The sequence below is a fragment of the Vidua macroura genome, chromosome 24, assembly GCF_024509145.1.
Source record: "Vidua macroura isolate BioBank_ID:100142 chromosome 24, ASM2450914v1, whole genome shotgun sequence".
Taxonomy (NCBI): domain Eukaryota; kingdom Metazoa; phylum Chordata; class Aves; order Passeriformes; family Viduidae; genus Vidua; species Vidua macroura.
The window spans coordinates 3640025-3660143 of record NC_071594.1 but is presented as its reverse complement, the minus strand read 5'-3'; the positions used below and the strand labels follow the sequence as shown (position 1 = coordinate 3660143).

Sequence of the window (20119 nt, the reverse complement as noted above, 5' to 3'; positions counted from 1 at the left end):
CAGTCAAACAGGAACAGCTTCCTGTGAGCACAACTCTCCAGTCTCCTGCTACTGCAAGGAAATGTCTTGTATGTAGTAATCAAATTCTCATTATTTAGAGGAGTTAAGAGGAGGAACACCCATCCCCCTCGCCAAGAAATCTCCCTGCAATGCTGTTCTAGAAACTCTGTGCTCCAACGATCAGAACCATCTTTCATCAAAGCTTGTCCCTGTACTCTGCTGCAATAACTGCCCTTTATCTGCAGCAGCTTTCCCCAGTCTTCACCTCCTTATCTCCTCTCCTCATGGTGCTACAAAAAACCAGGGGAGATCCAACCCTGTCCCAAACTGATTTTCCATTTCCAAGTCACAGAAGAAGAGGATGAAGGGGCACTGTGGCAGCAGCTCTCTGGCCACAGACAGCAGGCACAGACTTCCCCAGGCATTTTCCCGGGGAAGGCTGTGAGAAGATCAGAGAAAAGAATGAGAAACAATTCTTATCTCCACTTGTTGCACCTGCTGTTGAACACATGTGGAATGTGTCATAGAGGCTTGTTTACCAAAAAGTGATTTCTTAATTAGACATTAGATAGTGTTTGGATAGATTGACCAATTAGGTCAAAGCTGGATCAGACTGGCTGGAATGATTACTGAGTTTCTTAATTAGTACAGTATAATATAATATAGGATGATAGAATAAAGCAATTGATCAGCCTTCTGCAATCATGGAGTCAATGCTAATTATTACCCAGCTGGAGGCCTGCAGTGACAGGGGCACCCTCAGTAACACCAGGTATTAGAAGGCCCTTCCTGGCAGTAACTGCTGAAGGATTTGTGCATCGGCTGACAAGGCTCAGCACCAGGATTTTATTTCCCTGCTCAAAGCAAAGACAGAGAGGAAGCACCACTCTCCTGGGATGAGCTGCAATCACTAAGCCTGACAGAAGCATGCAGTCACTCTGTGGAGCCTGCAGGCTGTCAGGGCTCAAGGAACAGGCTGTGCCAGCTCACCTTGGAGAAGAGGTTGAAGCAGCCCAGGCGGCTCACGATGCAGTACACCTCGGGCAGGCGCTTCCCTTTCCCTTCTGGCTGAAAGGCAACAGCAACAGCTCTGCTGAGAACAGGGGGGCAAGGAAAAACCCAACACCCACACTGCAGCTGATCTGCAGAATTCCTTCTGCTGCAGGCTCCCTACACTGATGACTACAAAGGTTCTCAAGGAACACCCAGTTCCAGGAGCTGGTTCGTGCCCAGAGCCCATTTCGCTATTTCTGGGCACCATCGTGACCCTTCCCTCTGCATCCCAAGGGCTGGCACCACCACAGCAGCACAGGGTGGGTAACCCACGTGGAAAAGCAGCCCTGAGTCACGTCCTGACAGTGCCCAGACAGTGCTCCCTGCACCCCCAGCCCTCCCAGAGAGGCTCACCAGGAGCTTCCTGCAGTACCCGAACCAGCGGCTGCCGTCCTCCCCCGTCAGCACGAAGGAAAAGGTTTCACTGGGGAACAAGGCAGAGTCAGGGTTAAATTCACCACACAGCTCAGGGGGAGAGACTGACAAAGCACACAAACTCCTGGTCCTGCTGACAAGGGTCAATGCATGATTACAAGGACTTTGGGATCTGTTCAGGGTAAGAACTTGCACTGCATGAGCTTTTCCATCTCTCCTCCTTCCCAGCTGCTCCTCAGTGAGCTTTTCTAGCTCTCCTTCCCAGCGACTCTCACTGAGCTTTTCTAGCTCTCCTTCCCAGCTTCTTACTGAGCTTTTCTAGTTCTCCTCCTTCCCAGCTGCTCCCCATTCAGCCAAGGAGCAGCAGAAGCACTTCCAGCCCCAGCAGCTGGCCTTGGACAAATTCCTCCTCCTTACAGGAAAGGCAGCAGCAGCCCTCTAGCCCAGCTCCATACCTCATCCTCCCTCCTACCACAGGGATTTCCTGGATCTTTTCCCCTTTTCCCCTGCTCTGGCTGGAGCTCCTCTGGCACAGCCCAAAGCTTTCAGCATTGCCTGTTTCAGTCACAAGTTTTCAAAACCAAATCTTTACCTTTTAAGGTCTGATGAAGGGAACCAGTCTTTGGGATCTGGAAAGCAGAATTTGGGAATGACCTTTAGCCTCTCTTCAGTATCCTTTGATTGTCTGAAGGGATGTTCAGGCTGGAGGGGTAACAGATGCATTTGAAGTCACTGAAGTTGGTGCACAGCTGCAGCATTTAAAATACAGAAAGCATCTTCCTGACACTTCCAAAGGCTGATCCATCCCATAGCTAATGCACAGGTACAGGAGAACATGTTCTGACCATTAGCAGATTCCCAGTTCCCTCTTGCATTTTTCCTATTGATTGGACCTTCGTAAAATGGCCCAGCTTGGTAAGGACAGAGCAAGGATCTACAAGCATGGCTAAGTTTATTGGAAAATGAATGTAGAAATGAGCCCCCAAATGATGGCTGGGTCAGCCTGCCTTGGTTCTTCCCCTGGGACATTTGAAAACACTAATAGGAACAGGAATGTGTTCAGCTTTTGATGTGCAGATCACTCATAACTGAAGTGCAAAAACTGTCCCTGAATCATGTGTTCCAGCCACACCACATGTGGGTTCAAATCAATTCCCTCAAGGACTCCAGAACATTTTCCATGTTCAAAACTGCCCAGAAAGGGAAAAAGAAAGGTGTTCAGATAAGAGGCTCCATATGAAATGTAAGGAAATTTTACACATTTAAGTAGGAAATGCCCCTGAGAAGTGGAAAGTTTATTGCATGAAGTTGATTTTAGGCACTCAGCACATCCAGGCTATTCCAGTGCCCCAAGCTGTGACAGCACAAAGTGTTAGGAAAACAGAACAGCATTTTCACAGAGTAACACTTGTACAAAAGCTTAGATATCCTTGGGCACACAGCCCGAAGCAGAGGGTGACAGCAGATTACTTGGAAGCAAAGCTAATATTAGAAGGGAGACACCCAATCTGACCCACTGTCCCATCTAAGTCACTCACCAAAACACTTCCATTTGAGCAGAGGATAAATTAATGCTGAGAAAATGAGTTTTTGTGGCAGTGCCTTTATAAAAGCCAGTAAAGAGCAGGAGGGGAAGCCTGAAGTGCCCTTCCCAAAGGCAATGGACAGACTGAGAGGCTGCACCAGGGAAAAGCCAAACTGCTGCACTTCTTTCTTCCTCCCAACACCCTAAAGTTTCACTTTTAGTAGATATTATTTGGGTGTGTTCAGTTTTACCCACTAAATTAACACTGTGCACTCTTTCTGGCTGTAGTTCCTTATTCATCCAGTGAACCCAGGCATTTACACACTTTAGACACTGGAGTTATTTGCACACAAATCCTTTGGGACACTGTGGGACCTGCTGGGGTCCCACACAACCTCCCTGAATAGATCTGACATCTCCTCTATGTGGATGACATGCAGATTCCTCAATCATCCCTGGCTTTCTGATGGCACAGCCAGAATTGCTCTGTTCTGTTTTCAGTGGAAGGCAGCAGGTACAAGCCCAGACACTGAGAACTGAATATTCATCTCAATCTGGTACCACAGAAACATCAAGGCTCCCTCTCAGCTTCCCAACTTAGTTCACTGAGCTATAATTCAGTCACACACTGGTTTTGTCACCCATTTGGGCTGAACAGCTTCTTTCAAAGGGCTTGGTTTAGCTTCAACTTCCACAGCTCTCCTGGTTTTGGGGGCTTGTACAAACAGCTTTGCCATTTTTTTATTATTCTTTCTCAAAACAGTACAAATAAGCATAAAAGCCCTGGGATTCCAGTTCCTGGGCACCATCAGTGCCTTGTTTGTAAAGGACAGACTGCCAGGATGAGGTTCCTGCCAGCTTTGGGACAGAGCTCTGCACTCCTTCCTCTCCTTTAGCTGGTATCAAATACCCCATGGCTTCATGAAAATTTGAATTAAGTACGAAAAAGGCAGTTCAAAAGCCACAATAAACTCATTATCAAGACACATATTCAACAACCTCCTGACACCACCCATTAGGTGTGTAACAGAGCAAGGTGCCTCACATTCCAAGCCCAGGTCCTGACCAGAGTAGTTCAGGAGGGGAAACAGAGCTGAGCAGCTGCCTGGACAGGCTCCTGTAGGAATGTGCCCCTTGTTGACGGAGTAAAAAAGACACCCTTTGTCTCCTTAAAAAGGACAAAAGCCCAAAAATGTCTCTCCTCAATTTAGTTAAAAGACACCTCATAAGACCTTAGAGACTTCACCTCAAACTTAAAGATAGCTAATTAAACAGAAGCCAAAAAGTCCCGCCTAAGCAATTCACTGTAAAAAGAAGAGACCAAAAGAAATAAATGGCTTTTGTGAAGTGTTTAGCAGGAGCAAGAACCTCTTGCCCTAGCTCAGTTTTTCTCTGCAAAAAGCTTTTTTATTTTGCCTTTTATTAAAACCTTTTTTGTTTCCAACACTGTCACAAGAGTCATCCTGCTTCTTTTATGCCACCTAAAGCAGCTGAACTATCAAAAGTACAATGCTTGTCTCTAAGAGCTTATACAACCAAGCTTAAAGAGAAAAAGCATTAGGTTCCCACACAGCTCCTACCTTGCTGGGGAACTGCTGGATGATGTGTGGTGTGTAGGTGACCTCAGATGCCTTCTTGTGCAGGGACACCACCACGAAGAGCTCGAACAGCCGCTGCTCCTGGAGCTCGATGAGATCCCTCTCCAAGGTCTGGTAGTGCGGGTTCCTCTTGGAGGCCGAGCGCCTCAGGCACCTGTGGCGACCTGGGGAGAGCAATAAACCCCAAACCAGCCTGTGGCTGGCACTGCCACGCTCCTACAGGGCACAGAAGAGGACTCAGCATTGCCATCAGAGGGGGAAAAGGGATGGGTGGATTTGCCCAACATCCAAATGCTCCCCATGGGATATGAAACCTGTGTCAGCTCCTCATGCACAGAGCTGATCTTCCCCCAGGGAACAAGTGACAGGAGGAGAGGAAATAACCTCAGATTCCACTGGAAGAGGTTCAGATTGGATACTGGGGACAATTTCTTCACTGGAATGGTTGTTATCATTGGAGCAAGCTGCCCAGGGCAGTGGTGGAGTCACCATCCCTGGAGGTGTTTAAAAGATGTGTGGATGTGGCACTTGAGGATGTGGTTTAGTGGTGAGCATGGTGGCGGTGCTGGGTTGATGACTGGACTTGATGACCTTAGAGGTCTTTCCCAACCTTAACAATTCCAGGATTCTGTGATTCAGACAGGGACCACTGGTCTGCAAATCCAGAATCCTGCAAATCTGCAGCTCTGCAAATCCCCCCTGACAGATACTGAAATTTCTCCTGCTGCCCTGATGTTCTTACACATCTCAGAGTGGCACAAGAAGGTACCAGGGAGTGAAGGCCAGCTGCACCAGGTCAGGAGCTGCCAGCACTCAGGGAGCCACTCCAAACACCACGGGCACTCAGGAGAGGCAGAGGCAGCTCCCTGGCCAAGGCAGCCCCAGGTTGGGCTGTCCTGACAGGCAGCACAGGCTCACAGGCACAGGCAGAGCCCTCTGACGTCAGGAATTCCTGTGGCCCAGGCACTGTGACACATTCTAGACACTCTCAAACAACTCTTCTGTCAGGCAGTGACTCAGTCTTTCTGAAGAAATCTCAGTATTTCTGCTGAGATTCTTCACTCTCCACTACTCTCCTTAACATAAAGAAATGGAACTTCATTCTTCATTCCAAGTTAAAGCCTTCTGAATGTTTCCCTACAAGTAAATGAAACACCTAAAATAAAATCATAGAATTCATAGAATGGTTTGGGTTGAAGGGACCTCAAAGCTCATCCAGTGCCACTTCCTGCCATGGGCAGGGACACCTTCCACTGTCCCAGGGTGCTCCAAGCCCTGTCCAACCTGGCCTTGGACACTTCCAGGGATCCAGGGGCAGCCACAGCTGCTCTGGGCACCCTGTGCAACATCCTTCTGTTTAATCTGTCTTCACATGGAAGCTAAAACCAGCTTGGTTTTTGTTATTTTTTGGGACACCTACTTGGTTTTAGTAGGTGTTTCAGGTCTGGAGTTTGGGTCTATGATCCAGCTCAGGACATTGGAACCAGACAAATACCCAGATGAATTCTCCCCAGAGGAAAGGACATTTCACAGCATTACATAAAACAGAACCAAGGGAAGGAATCAGGAGGGAAATAACCTCAAGCAGCAGCAGCAGCAAAGATGATAAGTAACAACCTCCTACCAATACAAATATGACTCTGCTTCTGCTGACTGGCAGATTAATGGCATTAAACCTCAAGGGGACAGGGCAGAAACAGAGGTTGGTTTGTCACAGCAACAGCTCCCAGACTTGGCCATGTGGCCTCTGAGAGGCTCCCTGGCCCTGTCTCAGCAGATCCCCACACGTCAGCTCATCCCACCAGGGCCTGAGCCAAGGGTGCAGTGCTGTGGGACCGGACCAGCCCCTGTGATTCACTCACTTTTGGGCTGATTTTCCGTATCGCTTTCATTCCCACTGGTTTCACCTGAAACACACATAGTTTTCACTTATTAGCCACGCAGAAGGAAGATGGGCAACACCCAAAGTTAGGAAAGAAAGAAAACCTCAGACTCATCAGATCAACATCCCTCAGGGCTGCCCACCAGTCCTGCCCAAAGCATCAGCCAAGGGCAGCTGGAAAATGTGTACAACAGCAAACTGCAAAGATCAGAGCTGATATCAAGCCAGTGGTGTCAGTGAATGACCTGCAGGTCAGCTGGACATGGGCAGAGAACACAGTCCAGGTTGGCTGAGGCTGCTATAAAATTTAACAGTTACCCTGAACAGAATAACTATAAATAAAGACCCTACACAATTAGAACAAGGCACACAGACAGTAAGTGCAGTAACCACTGGTAGTTCTCATGCCAAGTGGTTTTCTGAGGAATTTTTGCTTTAATCTGCTTTTTTGAAAAAGCACTTTTAACCAGCAGCCCAGCTCTCCAGGCTCAGAATCCTTCCCTTGTGACAGTGTTAAATTTGGGTTAGGCAGGTGTTCCTTGAGCTGAAAGCTCAATTCCAGGCACAAGTGTGGGGTTTGCACTGCTGAGTCAGCATGAGGTGGTGGTGCCAGGCCAGGGGCAGAGGAATTGTGCCACTCAAGGTGTTTAGAGCACAGACAGTGGTGCTGGAGAGCCCAATACCTTTCACTGGAGCTGCTTCTCTCCCAGCAGGACTGAGCAGCTTCACCTTCTTCTTTCCACGCTTGGAATCAAAGATCTCCTGTATTTTTAGTACCAGCTGAAATCCAAAGCAGAAGCAGAGGTTAATGTGGGGGTCCAGAGAAGGCTCCAGGTGCCATCAGGAGGGCAGCCCAACAGCCACCACCCAGGACTTGGGAAAAGCTGCCCAAATCCTGCAGGAACCCTGGCTCAGAGGCTGGAGCCCTTCTAGCCCAGCTCAGTGGATAAAGAATGAGCACAGATTTCTGCTGCAAGAGAGAGAGATCCCTGTCAGCACAGCTCAAGGCTGACACCAGACTGTACAAGCACTCTGGAAAATTTCACACTTGCCTTCCCAAATAGAAGTGACAAACTGTCTGGCATCAGATCTCCATTTTCTATGCAAAGGCACTTGCAAGAACATCTCAAACCCTCCAGCACAGAGGACTCAGAACATGCTCCCCAGCACCCTGACTCCTTCCAAGCCCAGAAAAAGCAGAGCTCTCTCACTGTAGCTTGGGGGTTGGTTTTGGGTTTGCTGCTGCAGCTGATGTCAGCTCAAGTCTCCTGAAGCACAAGGGAGGCTGATGCAAGCACAGGTCCTGTCCCAGCTGTTTGCTGCAATGAGAGGATGATGTACTCAGAGTACCCTGCTCTAGTGGAAGGTGTCCATGGCCATGGCAGGGGGTGCAATGAGGAGGAATTTAAGGGCCTTTCCACCCAAACCATGCTGTGATTTTGCACAAATGAAGACAGCCAGTGGGACAGAACAATGGGCCTGTGCTGCAGGACCACACACCTGGTGCAGTGGAAGAAAAAGGTTGGGTAAAAGCACAGCCCAGCACAGACTAAGACACAGACACAAAAGAAGGGTCAGCACTTCGACACTCTGTGTTGGTAATCCTCCTTCCATTGGTCACAACAGCCCTAAAGTCAAAGTCCTGACACTTTCTGTGTCCCTGTCACAGCCTGCTCTGTGCTTTCTCCTCACCTGCCAGTGCCCCAGGGGCTCCTGACTCCCCACATCAAAGGCGGCTTTCGCTTCATGGCAAGAGGGATTTACCCTAAATGCAGGGAGCAGGTCAAGTTCATTCCTGCCTCAAGAATTCATTAAACTCAACACAGGAGGGTGGGGCCCAGCCATTTGTCATCACAAATACAGCATAAAAAGAACTATATTAAAGAGAACCTGTTTGTTCAGCTCAAGCATTTAATCCCCAGACCAGCAATCCAGGCTTAGGCTGTCCTTTTCCAATGGATTTCTCCCCATTTTCTGCCTCAGCCAGCCCTCCCAGCAGGAGGAGGCTGCAGGGAACAAACAGCCCACTGCAGAGAGCAGTGTTCCTCCTGCCAAACCTGCCTTCTTTCCCTTTTTATCCAGCCTTACCTAGGAGATCTTCATTTCTGTCCTGATTTTTGTGCAGCTGAGTCACCACCCTGGGTGAGTTTAAGGCAGCCATGTGTTTCTTAGGCAAAAGGTTTTGTCTTTTTAGACCCCAGTCCTTTTCTCAACGTCCCAAGCAATCTTGGCTCAATTCCTCATGAGCCAATAGAGTAAAGTGCTCTTCCTGCATGTAAATTGTTACCAGATTTTTGGAATAGATTTGCTTTTGGAAAACATTTTATTTTCCCTCTCCAAATGAGAGATACTCTCCATCACAGCATTTTTATAATCTTGCCATCTCCTTCCTGATTTTCCAGACCTAGGGTTTGTTTAAAAACACAGACAGAAGTTACTTGATACTCCAAAGCAGTTTAAAGGTTTGAAAAGTCCTTTGCAGCTGTCCAACTCTACCTCAGAGTCTTGTGCAATCTGAGCAAATACACGTGATTTTCAGATGAAATAAAGATCTCCTGAAGTGAAATGATTTTACCATAGCAGAAAGAAGTCATTCTCACTACTACAACTGGAATTTGAGTCCCATGCACAAAGTGCCACCACAGTGGCAGCTGCCCTTTTACAGCACGTGGTGCCTTTTGTCACAGAGGGATGTGAGCTGGTAACCAACACGAGGATCTAGAAACCTTCCCAAGGCACCAAACTGAAGAGTCCTCTGTGTGAAGGTGGGTTAAAAGCCTTCCTCACCCCTCTGGCCTCAGCAGCATAATTGTCTTTGCAGCCAGGCAGGAGGGAGAGGCCAGAAGGGACAGCTGGATGAAGGCTTTGTGAAATGCTCTTATCCCTGAGAGTTCCTCTGCACCCTTAAATTACAAAACAGCTGTTCCTGGTGCCAGTCCAGAACTCCAGGCCAACATTCCAAGTAACCAAGGGCCCCACAACTATCCCACAGCTCAGGGCCTGCAGTGGAACACCTGGGAAGTCACTGGGAGCAGGGGACACGTTCACACAGCATTACAGAGCTGCCCCAGAAGCTCTCCAAGAGCACAAACCCAGCACCAACGCTCCATGGAAACACTGGGAACAAGGCTTAGGTGACAAAGCACGAGGAAGGGCTTGTGTTCACACACAGCCCTGACCTCCAGGCCAACACTGAGCACTCTGTCTGCCCACAAAAACACCACTGTGATCCTTGACCAACAAAAACACCACTGTCCCAGCTAGAACTGGCACTCAGACCCCCAAATACCAGCCCTGCCAGTTGGAGAGGGGATGGCTGGTGCAGCAGTGCCAAGCAGCAATCACCTGCCTGGCCCACAGCTCTGTGGCCACTCACAAAGCACTTGCAAAGCAGCAAGAGCTTGAAATGCCAGGCAAGAAGTGAAGTCTCACACTTGGATCTCACCCAGGGCAGGTTCTTTCTCCTGCTGGCAGCCTCCACTGCTCGGAACAGCTTCCACTCAGACAGAGTGACAGGCAGGGAGGTCTCCTTCCCCATCTTTCCCTGGAAACTTGTCTGGGAGGGCTTCAGCTCCAGAGACTTACGGCTGAGGAAGGGAGGTTTTGGGGGAGGCTGGAAAACAGAAACAGAAGAGATAGTTAAGCATGAGATCCAGCTTTGGTCCAAGGTTACAGGCAGAGGAGTCAGATTACAGCTGGTAAATCCTCTTCCAAGCTCTCCATCCCACCTCCCCACCCGAGCATCTCACCAAATCTCTCTTGTTCCTACTCTTTTGCTCCCTAGCAGCTTAATCAGCTGCCATGGCTGTTCATTATTTACATTATATAGTATTTACATTATATAGTATTTACATTAATAACAAGCAATAAGACAATAAGGCAAACCAATGACTTGCAGTGTGGAATGTGAGGCTGGGGGAGAGCACAAAGGAGGGCCCCTGTGGGAATGATCCTGCAAACACCTGACCCTTTAATCCCCCCACCCTACCTTGGGAGCCCTGCTGATGCTCCGGGGAGGGGGCAGCTTCCAGACAGATGGGACCTTCCACAGGGGCAAGGGCAGTGCTCTGATATCTTCATAAGGATGTTCTTTTGTAGGACCTGGAAAAAGCACTGGATGGGGCATTTATGAAAGGAGGTAAAGCCCTGTAATTTTTGCCAGGAATATAAGTGGGGAGAGCGTGCCAATAACAGAGTCTGAGAGACCTGTTTAAAGTTGGATGAGGTTCTCACCACATCCTTCTAACCCACTGCCATCAACTTGGCAAACTGTACATGGACTCAGCAGAACAAAACACTTCTTCCCCTGCAGAGCAAGCAGCTCTATTGCAAAGCAGCTCATTTTGGCAGAGCTCACATTGATCTCTGTGCAACACTCAAGCAGAGCATTCCAAGAGCTAATAAAGAAATCAGTTTAGCACAGGCCAACTCCAGTGACCTCCCATGACACCTGAAATCAGGCTGCTCACGTGCAGGTGTCACCAACACCAACAAAGAACTCCACATGGGGAAGACCTTAAAAGCCCCAGAGCTGGAAAGGGCCTCAATACATTCTCACCTTCACTCCTCCCTCCCCAGCACAAGTGCCACCCTAAACCACGGTGAGAGCACCCCCAGAAGGACAGGCACATACAGATAATGTCCTCGTAGATGTTGTCCTCAGACTGAGTGCAGAGCAGCCTGGATCCTGCAGTGCCATTTGTCTCCTCCCGGGGTCTGTGGGAGCCGCTGCCCGCCGGCCGCTTGCGGAAGCCCTGGATGTCCTCAAACTCAAAAGATTTCCTAGAGGAAAACCAGTGTGACTTCTCCTAAAGGCACCTGCTTGAGTTGCTGTCTGCAGTCCAAACACAGTGTGGCCCTCTTTGGGACCATCCAGCACACGGATGCTCCACTCTGGGCTCACATTTCCAAGGGTTGAGCTCTAACCCCAGGCAGCAGCTCAGCCCCTCACTCCCAGCCCATGGGATGGGGGAGGGAATCAGAGGGTAAAAGAGAGAAAACACGTGCATGGGTTGAGATAAAGACAGTTTGGAAGGTAAAGAAAAACTGCACAAGCAAGGAAAGCAAAAGAAGGGATTCATTCCCTACTTCCCTTGGTGTTCGGCCATGTAACATAATCATGCGTAACGGTGACTTGGGAACACCAACTCCAAATTTCCCCCCTTTCTGCTTCTTCCCCTGTTTTTACTGCTGAGCAGAACATCACAGAGTCCTTGGGGTCAGCTGTCCCTGCTGTGTCCCCTCCCAGCTCTGCGTGAGCCCAGCTCACACACTGCTGTGTTACCAATATTTTCATCACAACCCCAAAACACAGCAGCACACAAGATGCCAAGAAGAAAATTATCCCAGCCAGAGCCAGCACACCAAGTGAGTCCTACTCACTTACCCTGGGAGATTTATTAAGTAAGAAAGGGAGCTGGAGGCTCCATGGCCAAGCACACTCCAAGCAGACATGGCCAGACCCATCCTGTCAGAGGCAAGAACCCAAACCATGTTTTGCAGACTTGCAGCAGCTCAGAACCAGGGCACTGCTTCCTACTGGCCTCTCCTACTCGTGCTCAAGGTGTTCATGCCCTTGTGGGTTGGCATTTCCATCCACTTGGCCACTATTTTGAAATTTGGGCATTGAGGTCACAGAGGAGCTGGCAGGGATTTAGCCCATCATCATCATCATAAAAATTGGGTTGTTGCTGCACACTTAGCCACAGTGGAAGGTTTCAGAACCTCAAGCCAACTCTCTGCTGGTACTGTGCACACCAGTCTAGCACAGGCAGCTCACCTCTGAGCAGGATCTGCATCAAGCCACCTCAGAAGGGTATGGGAAAGAGGGAAAACCAGCCAAACCTACTGCAAGAGCAGTACCCACAGCCTCCAGCCTTAAGTAACAAGAGAAACTTTCACTCCAGAAAAGCTAAACACTCAGCAGCCACAGTGCCCCAAGAGAAAGCTACTCTGCCATCCCCAAATTGCAGCTGAGGGCAAGCAGCAGGCAGGGAGCAGGCAGGGCCCTCCTTGGCATATTGCCACTCCACTCTGTTCTAAGGTGTGGGCTGACTTCTGTTTGGAACCTGGAGCCTTCTTTGCAAGACTGTCAGCAGCAAAAGCAGGATACTTTCACCCAGGAATATCCTTTCCCCATGAAAAGAGGCACCATCACTAGCAGCACCTCCACAAGGACATCATGCCAAGCAAGCTGCTTAAACCCATCTAGAAAGTGATTTAAGGAAATGTTTCAGACACAAGAGATGGATTATGTACCTCTGGGCTCTCCCTCTGATCCTCCTGCTGGCTATTTTCTTCTCAGGGCTGTTGGAGGATGACACCAAGTCCTTTCCACACTGCTTTTGCAGGGGAACTTCCCTGGTGGCACTGGCATCTCTACGACCACCAGCACCCTTCTCTGCCAGGTAGCGGAAAGTCCTGCGGGGTTTGGGTGGTGGATCAGGAGCTGCCTCCTCCTCTTGCCCCTCAACCTCAGAGTAAATGTTTCTCAAGCTCCTCTCTGCCCTGCAGAGTGTGTCCACTCCTTTGATTTGCAGTTCTCTTTCCGTGGTGCCAGTGCTGCCTCGCTCCCTCTGGAGGTCCAAGGGAACAGGAGAGGTTCTGCCAGGCAGGGGGGGATCTGCTCTCCTCCACAGAGCTTGTGAGGTATAGAAGTTCCCTGGGGGCAGTGTCACCCCGGGGGCCAGGAAGCCTGTTTGCCCCTCTCCTTTCTCCTTGGCTCGGGAAGCTGAGCCACCACAGCCCCCAGTCTGCCAGCAGCTCCGTGCATCTTCCCTGAAATCCAGCCCCAGGCTCTTTGGATCTTTGGACCCAGCCCTTCTGCCATTCTCTGTGCATTCTGCCTTCACTTTGGGTAGTGCATTGCAGCTGGGATCATACTTTACTCCAAAGTCTTTAGGCTGCTGCCTGTCCTTGCTGGGGCAGCCCCGTGCCCTGCCCTCCCACTGGGAGATCTTCTGCTTGATGTTGCGGCAGTGGCTGCGGGACAGGGTCTGGCTCTGCACGGCCACACGGGAGAAGCTGCTGTCCCCAGCCCCCACGGGGTGCATGGCAGGGCCAGAGGGCTCACACACAGCCCATGGCCAGCCCCGGCCACGTCCTCCCGTGTCCTGCACACATCAAAGCTGGCACCACGCTCCAAAGTGCCCAGCGGTGTCACAGAGTCCGGGCTGGCAGCTCCCACCTGTGGGCAAAAACAAGAGCCATCATCAGCTGCACCCCAGCCATGCTCCCCACCCCGAAGTCCCAGCTGCTCCCTGGCAGCTGCTGCAGAACATTCCTCCCCAAATCACATCCATCACGTGCTCGGGACAGGCTTCCAGAGCTCGCTCCCCACAGGGGCTGTTTGTGCACACATCCAAAGGGAGCTGAGGCTTCACCGGCCTAAAAAACAAACACAGCAGGCACAAAACACCCTGAGGGATCCCAGGCATGCAAACTCAAGGAAGTTATTTAATGGCACAGGAACACAGCAGCATGGATCTCAGCCAGCCCTTCTGCAGGAGTGCAGCTCCTCCTGATGCTCAGGCAGTAGAGACAAATCCCTGTGGCACCTGAGCTCCCCACTCAGCAGAGCCACAGCAGGACAGGAGGCACCAGGGCAGCTCTAGAAAAAAGGAACCACATCTGCTTCTCCAGAGAGGGGCTGTTGCTTCACACAGGACCAGAAGAGCTGTGGTGGCTGGGGAAGAGCCTGACTCTGGCAGTTCATCCTCCTCCCAGAAGTGCTCTCTTGCTCCACAGCACAAGTGAAAACCTGCCTGGTGTTCTGTTTGTCAACACCTGACCTAAATTTGCCTTCCAAGAGACTGGAGGGCAGTGGTGCCCAGCCTGTGGCTTGCAGCCAGGGGAGTTTCAAAAGGCAGAAGAAATAGGCGAGTCCTCATCTTCAAGTGAAAAATCACCCCATGTTTAGATCAACAGAGAAGGAAGAAAGAAGAAAGAAACACTCTGGCTTCTCCTAGCCAAGCAGAGCCTGCACAAACAGGAGCTGTGCTCTTTGAGATTTCCCACACATGTAATCCAGGGGATGCAGCACACATCCTCCAGATAATCCAGCAAGGAATGCAGGTGAAACCACCAGGGAGAACTGCTGTGGCTGTACAGAGTCAGCACCTGCAGGTCCAGCATGGCCTCAGTACAGACACCTCATGTGTGGTGGAATCCTCAGCCTTGGAGCCCTTTGGCTCTGTGTGTAGCTCACAAAGCATCCCAATATTCCCAGATGTGCCAGCACAGGTGAAAACTCATCCTGGACAGAAGACAGCAGCCCATAGGCTCTAACAGTTCCTCCCTTCCTCTGGGCAATTATCCCATTGCAGAAGTTCCAACCCTCCAGCTGTATTTAACAACCTCCGTTTGCAGCAGGAGATAAGTGCTCAGCTCAGGCCAGGGGCCACGCTGGCTCTGGTAACATTCCCCTGGCACCAAGCCGTGTCCCTGCAAAAGGCAGGGAAACAGCAGAATTCCACACATGCACAAAAGCAGAGGATCCCTGCAGAAAGCAGCCAGACCTGCTCCAGGTGGGACCAGGGGCCAGAGTCTCACCAAGCCTGTGCTCAGGCTCCAGCTGACAGAGCCAGGCAGCTGCCACTGCCACCCTGGGCACGTGTCCTCCACAGCCACTGCCACCACACCCGGCCAGCACTGAGTCACCACAGCCTGGCAGAGTGGGCAGAGCCAGGGATGGGCAGCAAACCACGCTGGGAGCCACAGGAGCTTAAACCTGCCTGGCAAGGGGTCATGTCCCACTCTCCAGGCTGGGTGTGGAGAGCCCCCACCACAGCAGACCCGCACCCAGCCCACTGCTGGGACCACACCTCAAATCCCAGGGCTCAGGGTTATTCCTGGAGCTGCTGATCTGCTTGGCAGAGGCATCTGCAGTGCAATTAAAAGTAAAACACTGGCCTTGGCAGATCTACTTGACAGCACTAGTGAGAAAGCTCACTGGTCAAGGACATCCCAGGGCTCCCAGGCAGTTCAGGGATGGTTTGGGCACACATGGCACCAAGCCTTGGCTCTGCTGCACTCTCCCCCTCTGCCAAAGCAGCACAGTTGCTGTGGGAAGCAGCTCCCTGTCTCCACAGTGTGTGTTCCTGCAGGCTGGAATTGCTCAATCCATTGTCCCAGACAGCTGCTGGTAACTCTGCCACTCAGCAGTGAAGGGGATAAACTTGGACAATCTGGGTAAGCCCTGAGCTGGGGATATTTGCTCCATCATCAGCATTCCAGCCTATCCTCAGTGCTTCCGTAGCCACTGGAGACCCTCTTCCCACAGCAGCAAGGGGTCCCTGCCCTCTCCTATAAATAGGCATTGTTGCCAAAACATCCTGAGCCAGAGCAGAGCCATCCTTCCTCAATCCCTGTCTGCACAGCCCTGATTAGCAGACAGGAAAGCAGCTTTCCCTCTGCTGTGCCACTCAACTGCTGCAGCTCCAGGATGCTCCCCAGGACCTGGCTGGCAAAGGACAGGCTCTGCTGGGGACAGCTGGGGCGGGGACAGGGCTCAAACAGCCTCCCCAGCAGCCCAGCTTCACACCAGGATCCTCCAGGGCCTGCCAAGCCTTCAAACCCAGCACTGCTGGATACAGGGGCGGCACAGGGAGCAGAACCCAAAGGACCCCGAGGGGTGGAGCAGGGGTTTATCCACAGGACTGGGCTTATCCACAGTCCAGCACCTGCACTCACAGCCCGTGCCCACAGCTGCTTGGTTTCCAACAGCACTGGCTGCTTTCTCCTAAATCTCCAGCTGTGAGCTCCTCCGGGAGCAGCCTGGCAGAGAATCATGGAATATGCCTGGAAGGGAACCACAAGGATCATCCTGTCCAACTCCTGGCCCTGCACAGGACACTCCTGGAGCTCTGGCAGCCTCGGGGCCGTGCACATTCCCTGGGGAGCCTGGGCAGTGCCCAGCACCCTCTGGGGGAAGAACTTTTCCCTGAGATGCACCACCATCCATGAGGACAAATGACTGCACAGAGGAGGCTGAGTAGCCCTTCACAGCTTTCCAGGTGGGTCCACCCTTGCTGTGCCCAAGCTGGGCAGCTCTGCTGGCTGCCAGCCCACCCCACGTCCTTCCTGCCACGGCTCACGTCGGGAAGGCTGCAACAAAAACTGCCTGTGCTGCAGCTTCCTCAGACAGCCAGACAGACAGCCAGACAGACAGACAGATCAATTTCTGCTTCCTCATCTCAAGCCATGGCTGAAGTCAAGGCCTAATGCTCCTGCCCTCTCCCCCTGCCCAGGTCCCTGCTGCCATGGTAAGGCACAACCAGGAGCTGAGAAATGTGGAGAAGCTCAGCCTTGGCCAGCACATGGAATTCCAGAATCCCAGAATGGGTTGGGTTGGGTTGGGTTGGACCGGACTGGAAGGAACCTTAAAGCTCATCTCCTTCCACCCCCTGCCATGGCAGGGACTCCTTCCACTGCCCCATGTTGCTCCAAGCCCTTTCCAACCCAGCCTTGGACATGCAGGAATGGGATCCACAGACAGTTGAGCACAAACATAAAGTTCTCTGCTCAGTTCTGCTCCCTGGACTGTCTCTTCCAAAATATCCATGCAAGGAAGAGAGGAATGCAGCTTTTCACCTGCCCAGGCTTGCTATCAAGAACCAGGCGTTTAATCTCAGCTCATCACGTGAGCCCAGGCAAGGGTAGAGACTGATCTTTGGTGAAGAAAGAGCACACTGAGGTGGTGTGATCCAAGTTAAGTAACTCTTAAATGTAGTCCAGGACAGGCTAAAAGACGGTTCAGGGACACAGAGCTGGCAGAGACCACCTGGGTCAGGCAGCCAGCACTTGTATCAAGCACTGTACAAATCACTCCTGTCACAGAATAACCAGACTTGTGACTGCTTCCATCCTGACCTCCCCTTCCAAACTCCTTCAGTGGCCCCAGTGCACTTCCCAGTATTTCCAGAGAAGCCAAATTTATCATCCTTACTGCATCAGGACTTAGAGGAGATCAGTGAAGTTAAGAATACTGAATAATTTCACTGGAAGCAGCAGTCTGGGGGAAAATGACATAATTTCTAGACAAAACATCACTCATTTCTGCCAAATCACTGCCTCTCTGACCCACGCTGTTTGGAAGCTCCCAAAGCAGAAAAATAAGGCACGTTCCCAGCACATGACAGGTAGCCCTGACTCTTTTTCCAGCCCTGAAATCCAGAGAGCACACTACACATTTTCCATGCAAAGCCTGGAGACAATTCCATTTCCTGAAACCACATTCCCAAGGAGAGAAAGCTGCCAGCTCTGCTGTTCCAGAATAAATCCCTGCCTAGTGCTGAGGTCAGGCCCCCTCACCAGCTGTGCTGCTGGAACCCCCAGCACCCCGAGCACCCTGCAGCAGAGGCACAGAGAGAACAGAGGCACTGACACAGCAGCTTACCTTGTCCTGCTCCTGGGAACACAAACACCGCCTGGACCAGCCCGTGCAGCTCTGAGGCAATCTCAGTCCTTTTGTGAAAGCTGTGCAGTCCTAAACCACCCCAGAGCCCTTGTCGCCAAGCCTCCTGTGTTAGCAGGCAAATAAAAAGCACTTTCTGGTCTTGTGCAGCCTAGGGAAGCTGGCAGCTCGTTCCTGGAGGGAAAGGACCCCTTCCAGAGCTCTCAGCTACTCCCATCCTGTTCCTCTCCAGAACAACCCTGAAGCTCCTCTGAACAGCTCTGCCATGCTGATGTCTCAAAGACATGGGCAGTACCAAACAAGATGATTTTATATCAAAATAAGTAACTCTCCAGGAATGCAGAGTGCTTAGTCATTTCCAACTCGATACAAAGCTACTCTAACCACGAGGTATTAACTCCTTCCATGCTGCTGCATCTCCTGCTGAGGCAGTTCTGCCTCATCAGATACATGGCCACATGTACACATGTACACACATGTACACAGCCCCTGGACACAGAAAATGTGCTGCTAATCCCAATTATACAACAAAAGGAGGTTAAGTCTGACCCTCATGGGTCCTAAGACTTTTCTACTGACTGTCCTTTTCTAAAGTGATGAAATTCAACTTCTTGAAAGCAAGTTTTTCCTCAAGACATAAAAATACCCCAAACCAGAGCACTTCCAACATGTAAGCCCTGAAGGCTGCTACACCAGGGTGCACATGGACAGAACCCACAATGTACTATTTTTAAAGTCGTGGGTTTTTAACCTGACTCACAGTATCTGAATGCCCAGGGTAGCAATACTGACAACAGCAGTTGACTCAGCCCCTACACCCCGGGCTGGCTGCCAGCCCCAGAATGCTGCAGCTGCACACCAGACATAAGGCACAAGCTGGGCATGGAGTTAAAAATCAGTCATGACTTATCCTGGAGCACTTCCTTGGTGCCACCATCAGAGGTGAGGTTCCAAAGGAAAGTCACAAAACCTGTGTGGCTTTACATGGGCCACCCCTGACAGGCTGTGTGGGGCCACAGCCAACCACTCATTCCTTTGGGAATGTCTCAGCAGCACCGAGGCAGCTGCCCCAGGAGGTTCAAAGGGTGCAGACTAAGGCAGCACCAGAAAACCTCTCAGACACCATTCAGATAATGTGTTCCAGAGCTGCCCACTGAGTCATATCCATATTAGATTATTACAACTGGAAGACTGAGATAAAAATTTTGCCAAGCAGCAATGGACAGCACTAGAACTCAAGGTCACATCCAGGTCAGATCCTTTAGCCACCAGTGCTCAAATACACATTTCCAGGGGCTGGTTTTCCTGCAACTTCCCTACTTTCCTTCCATCACTCGCTGATGCCGGTCCCAGCTGCGAGGAGGAATTGTTGCACCAGTGCCTGGGCTCTGTCACAGCCAGGTACCCTCCCAGGCAGGCCATATCACTGGAACAGAGGGCTGTGTGTGTGTGTATGCAGCGAGCTGGAGCTCTGTACCCACCCAGCCCCCGCACCTCAGTGCAGCAAAGCACAAACATCCAGTGAGACCTGAACCAGCACAGCCCAGCGGTGCGCAAAGCCCCGTTCAGAACCAGAGGGCTGCGGGGGGAGAGACCCTCTGCAGGAGCGACCCGCTCTGCTCAGACAGGGCACCCACAGCAGGACGGCTTTTGGACATCCCGCGGGGAGACACCCTGCAGCAGCCCTGGGCAGCCCAGGCTCCATCGCCCTCACCGCGAGAAGCGTTCCCCGACGGCCAGCGGGGCCCTCCCGTGTGTCCGCCTGCGCCCATCACCGGACACCCCCCCCGCAGGCATCTGCACGAGTGGGGGAGACGAGCCCACCCCAACCCCGGCTGCCCTGGCGAGCCGGGTCTCCTGCGGGCAGCTGGAGCAGGCACCTGCTTCCAACGGCCCCTCAGACACGGGCAAGATGCTGCACCGGCCGCTGCCCGCCTGTCCGCAGCCGGGACACGGGCACCCCTCGAGGCCCGCAGCCCCGAGCTCGGCTGCCACTGCGGGAAGCCCCAAACCCCGGGCCACCCGCTCGCCCTCCCGGAGTAGCCCCCGCCCGGTCCCGCTGCCCCCCGCCCCGTCTCACCGCGGCCTCGGCCCGCTCCCGGCCCCGCTCCCGCAGGACGCTCCCGGCGCGCACGGAACCACCTCCCATTGGCTGCTGTAGCCATCACTCAACCGGCGATCCCGCCTCCTCCCCGCCCCAGAGCGCCCGAAGCCATTTTCCGTTGGTTGATGTGACCGTCACTCAGAAAGAGGCCCCGCCCCCGCCGCGCCCC

General features: G+C 51.9%; 1 protein-coding gene across 1 annotated transcript in view; it reads right to left on the bottom strand.

Annotated features, from left to right (window-relative positions):
- DENND2C (DENN domain containing 2C) overlaps positions 1 to 19995 on the bottom strand; it is a 28017-nt gene extending 8022 nt beyond the window's left edge. The window contains 12 exon segments of the mRNA XM_053998204.1: positions 991 to 1068; positions 1408 to 1477; positions 2021 to 2130; positions 4534 to 4715; positions 6414 to 6458; positions 7117 to 7213; positions 9879 to 10046; positions 10422 to 10534; positions 11067 to 11215; positions 12692 to 13493; positions 13496 to 13619; positions 19927 to 19995. Coding sequence (XP_053854179.1) covers positions 991 to 1068; positions 1408 to 1477; positions 2021 to 2130; positions 4534 to 4715; positions 6414 to 6458; positions 7117 to 7213; positions 9879 to 10046; positions 10422 to 10534; positions 11067 to 11215; positions 12692 to 13493; positions 13496 to 13619; positions 19927 to 19995 — 2007 coding nt within the window.
- Positions 19996 to 20119: the final 124 nt, after the last annotated feature.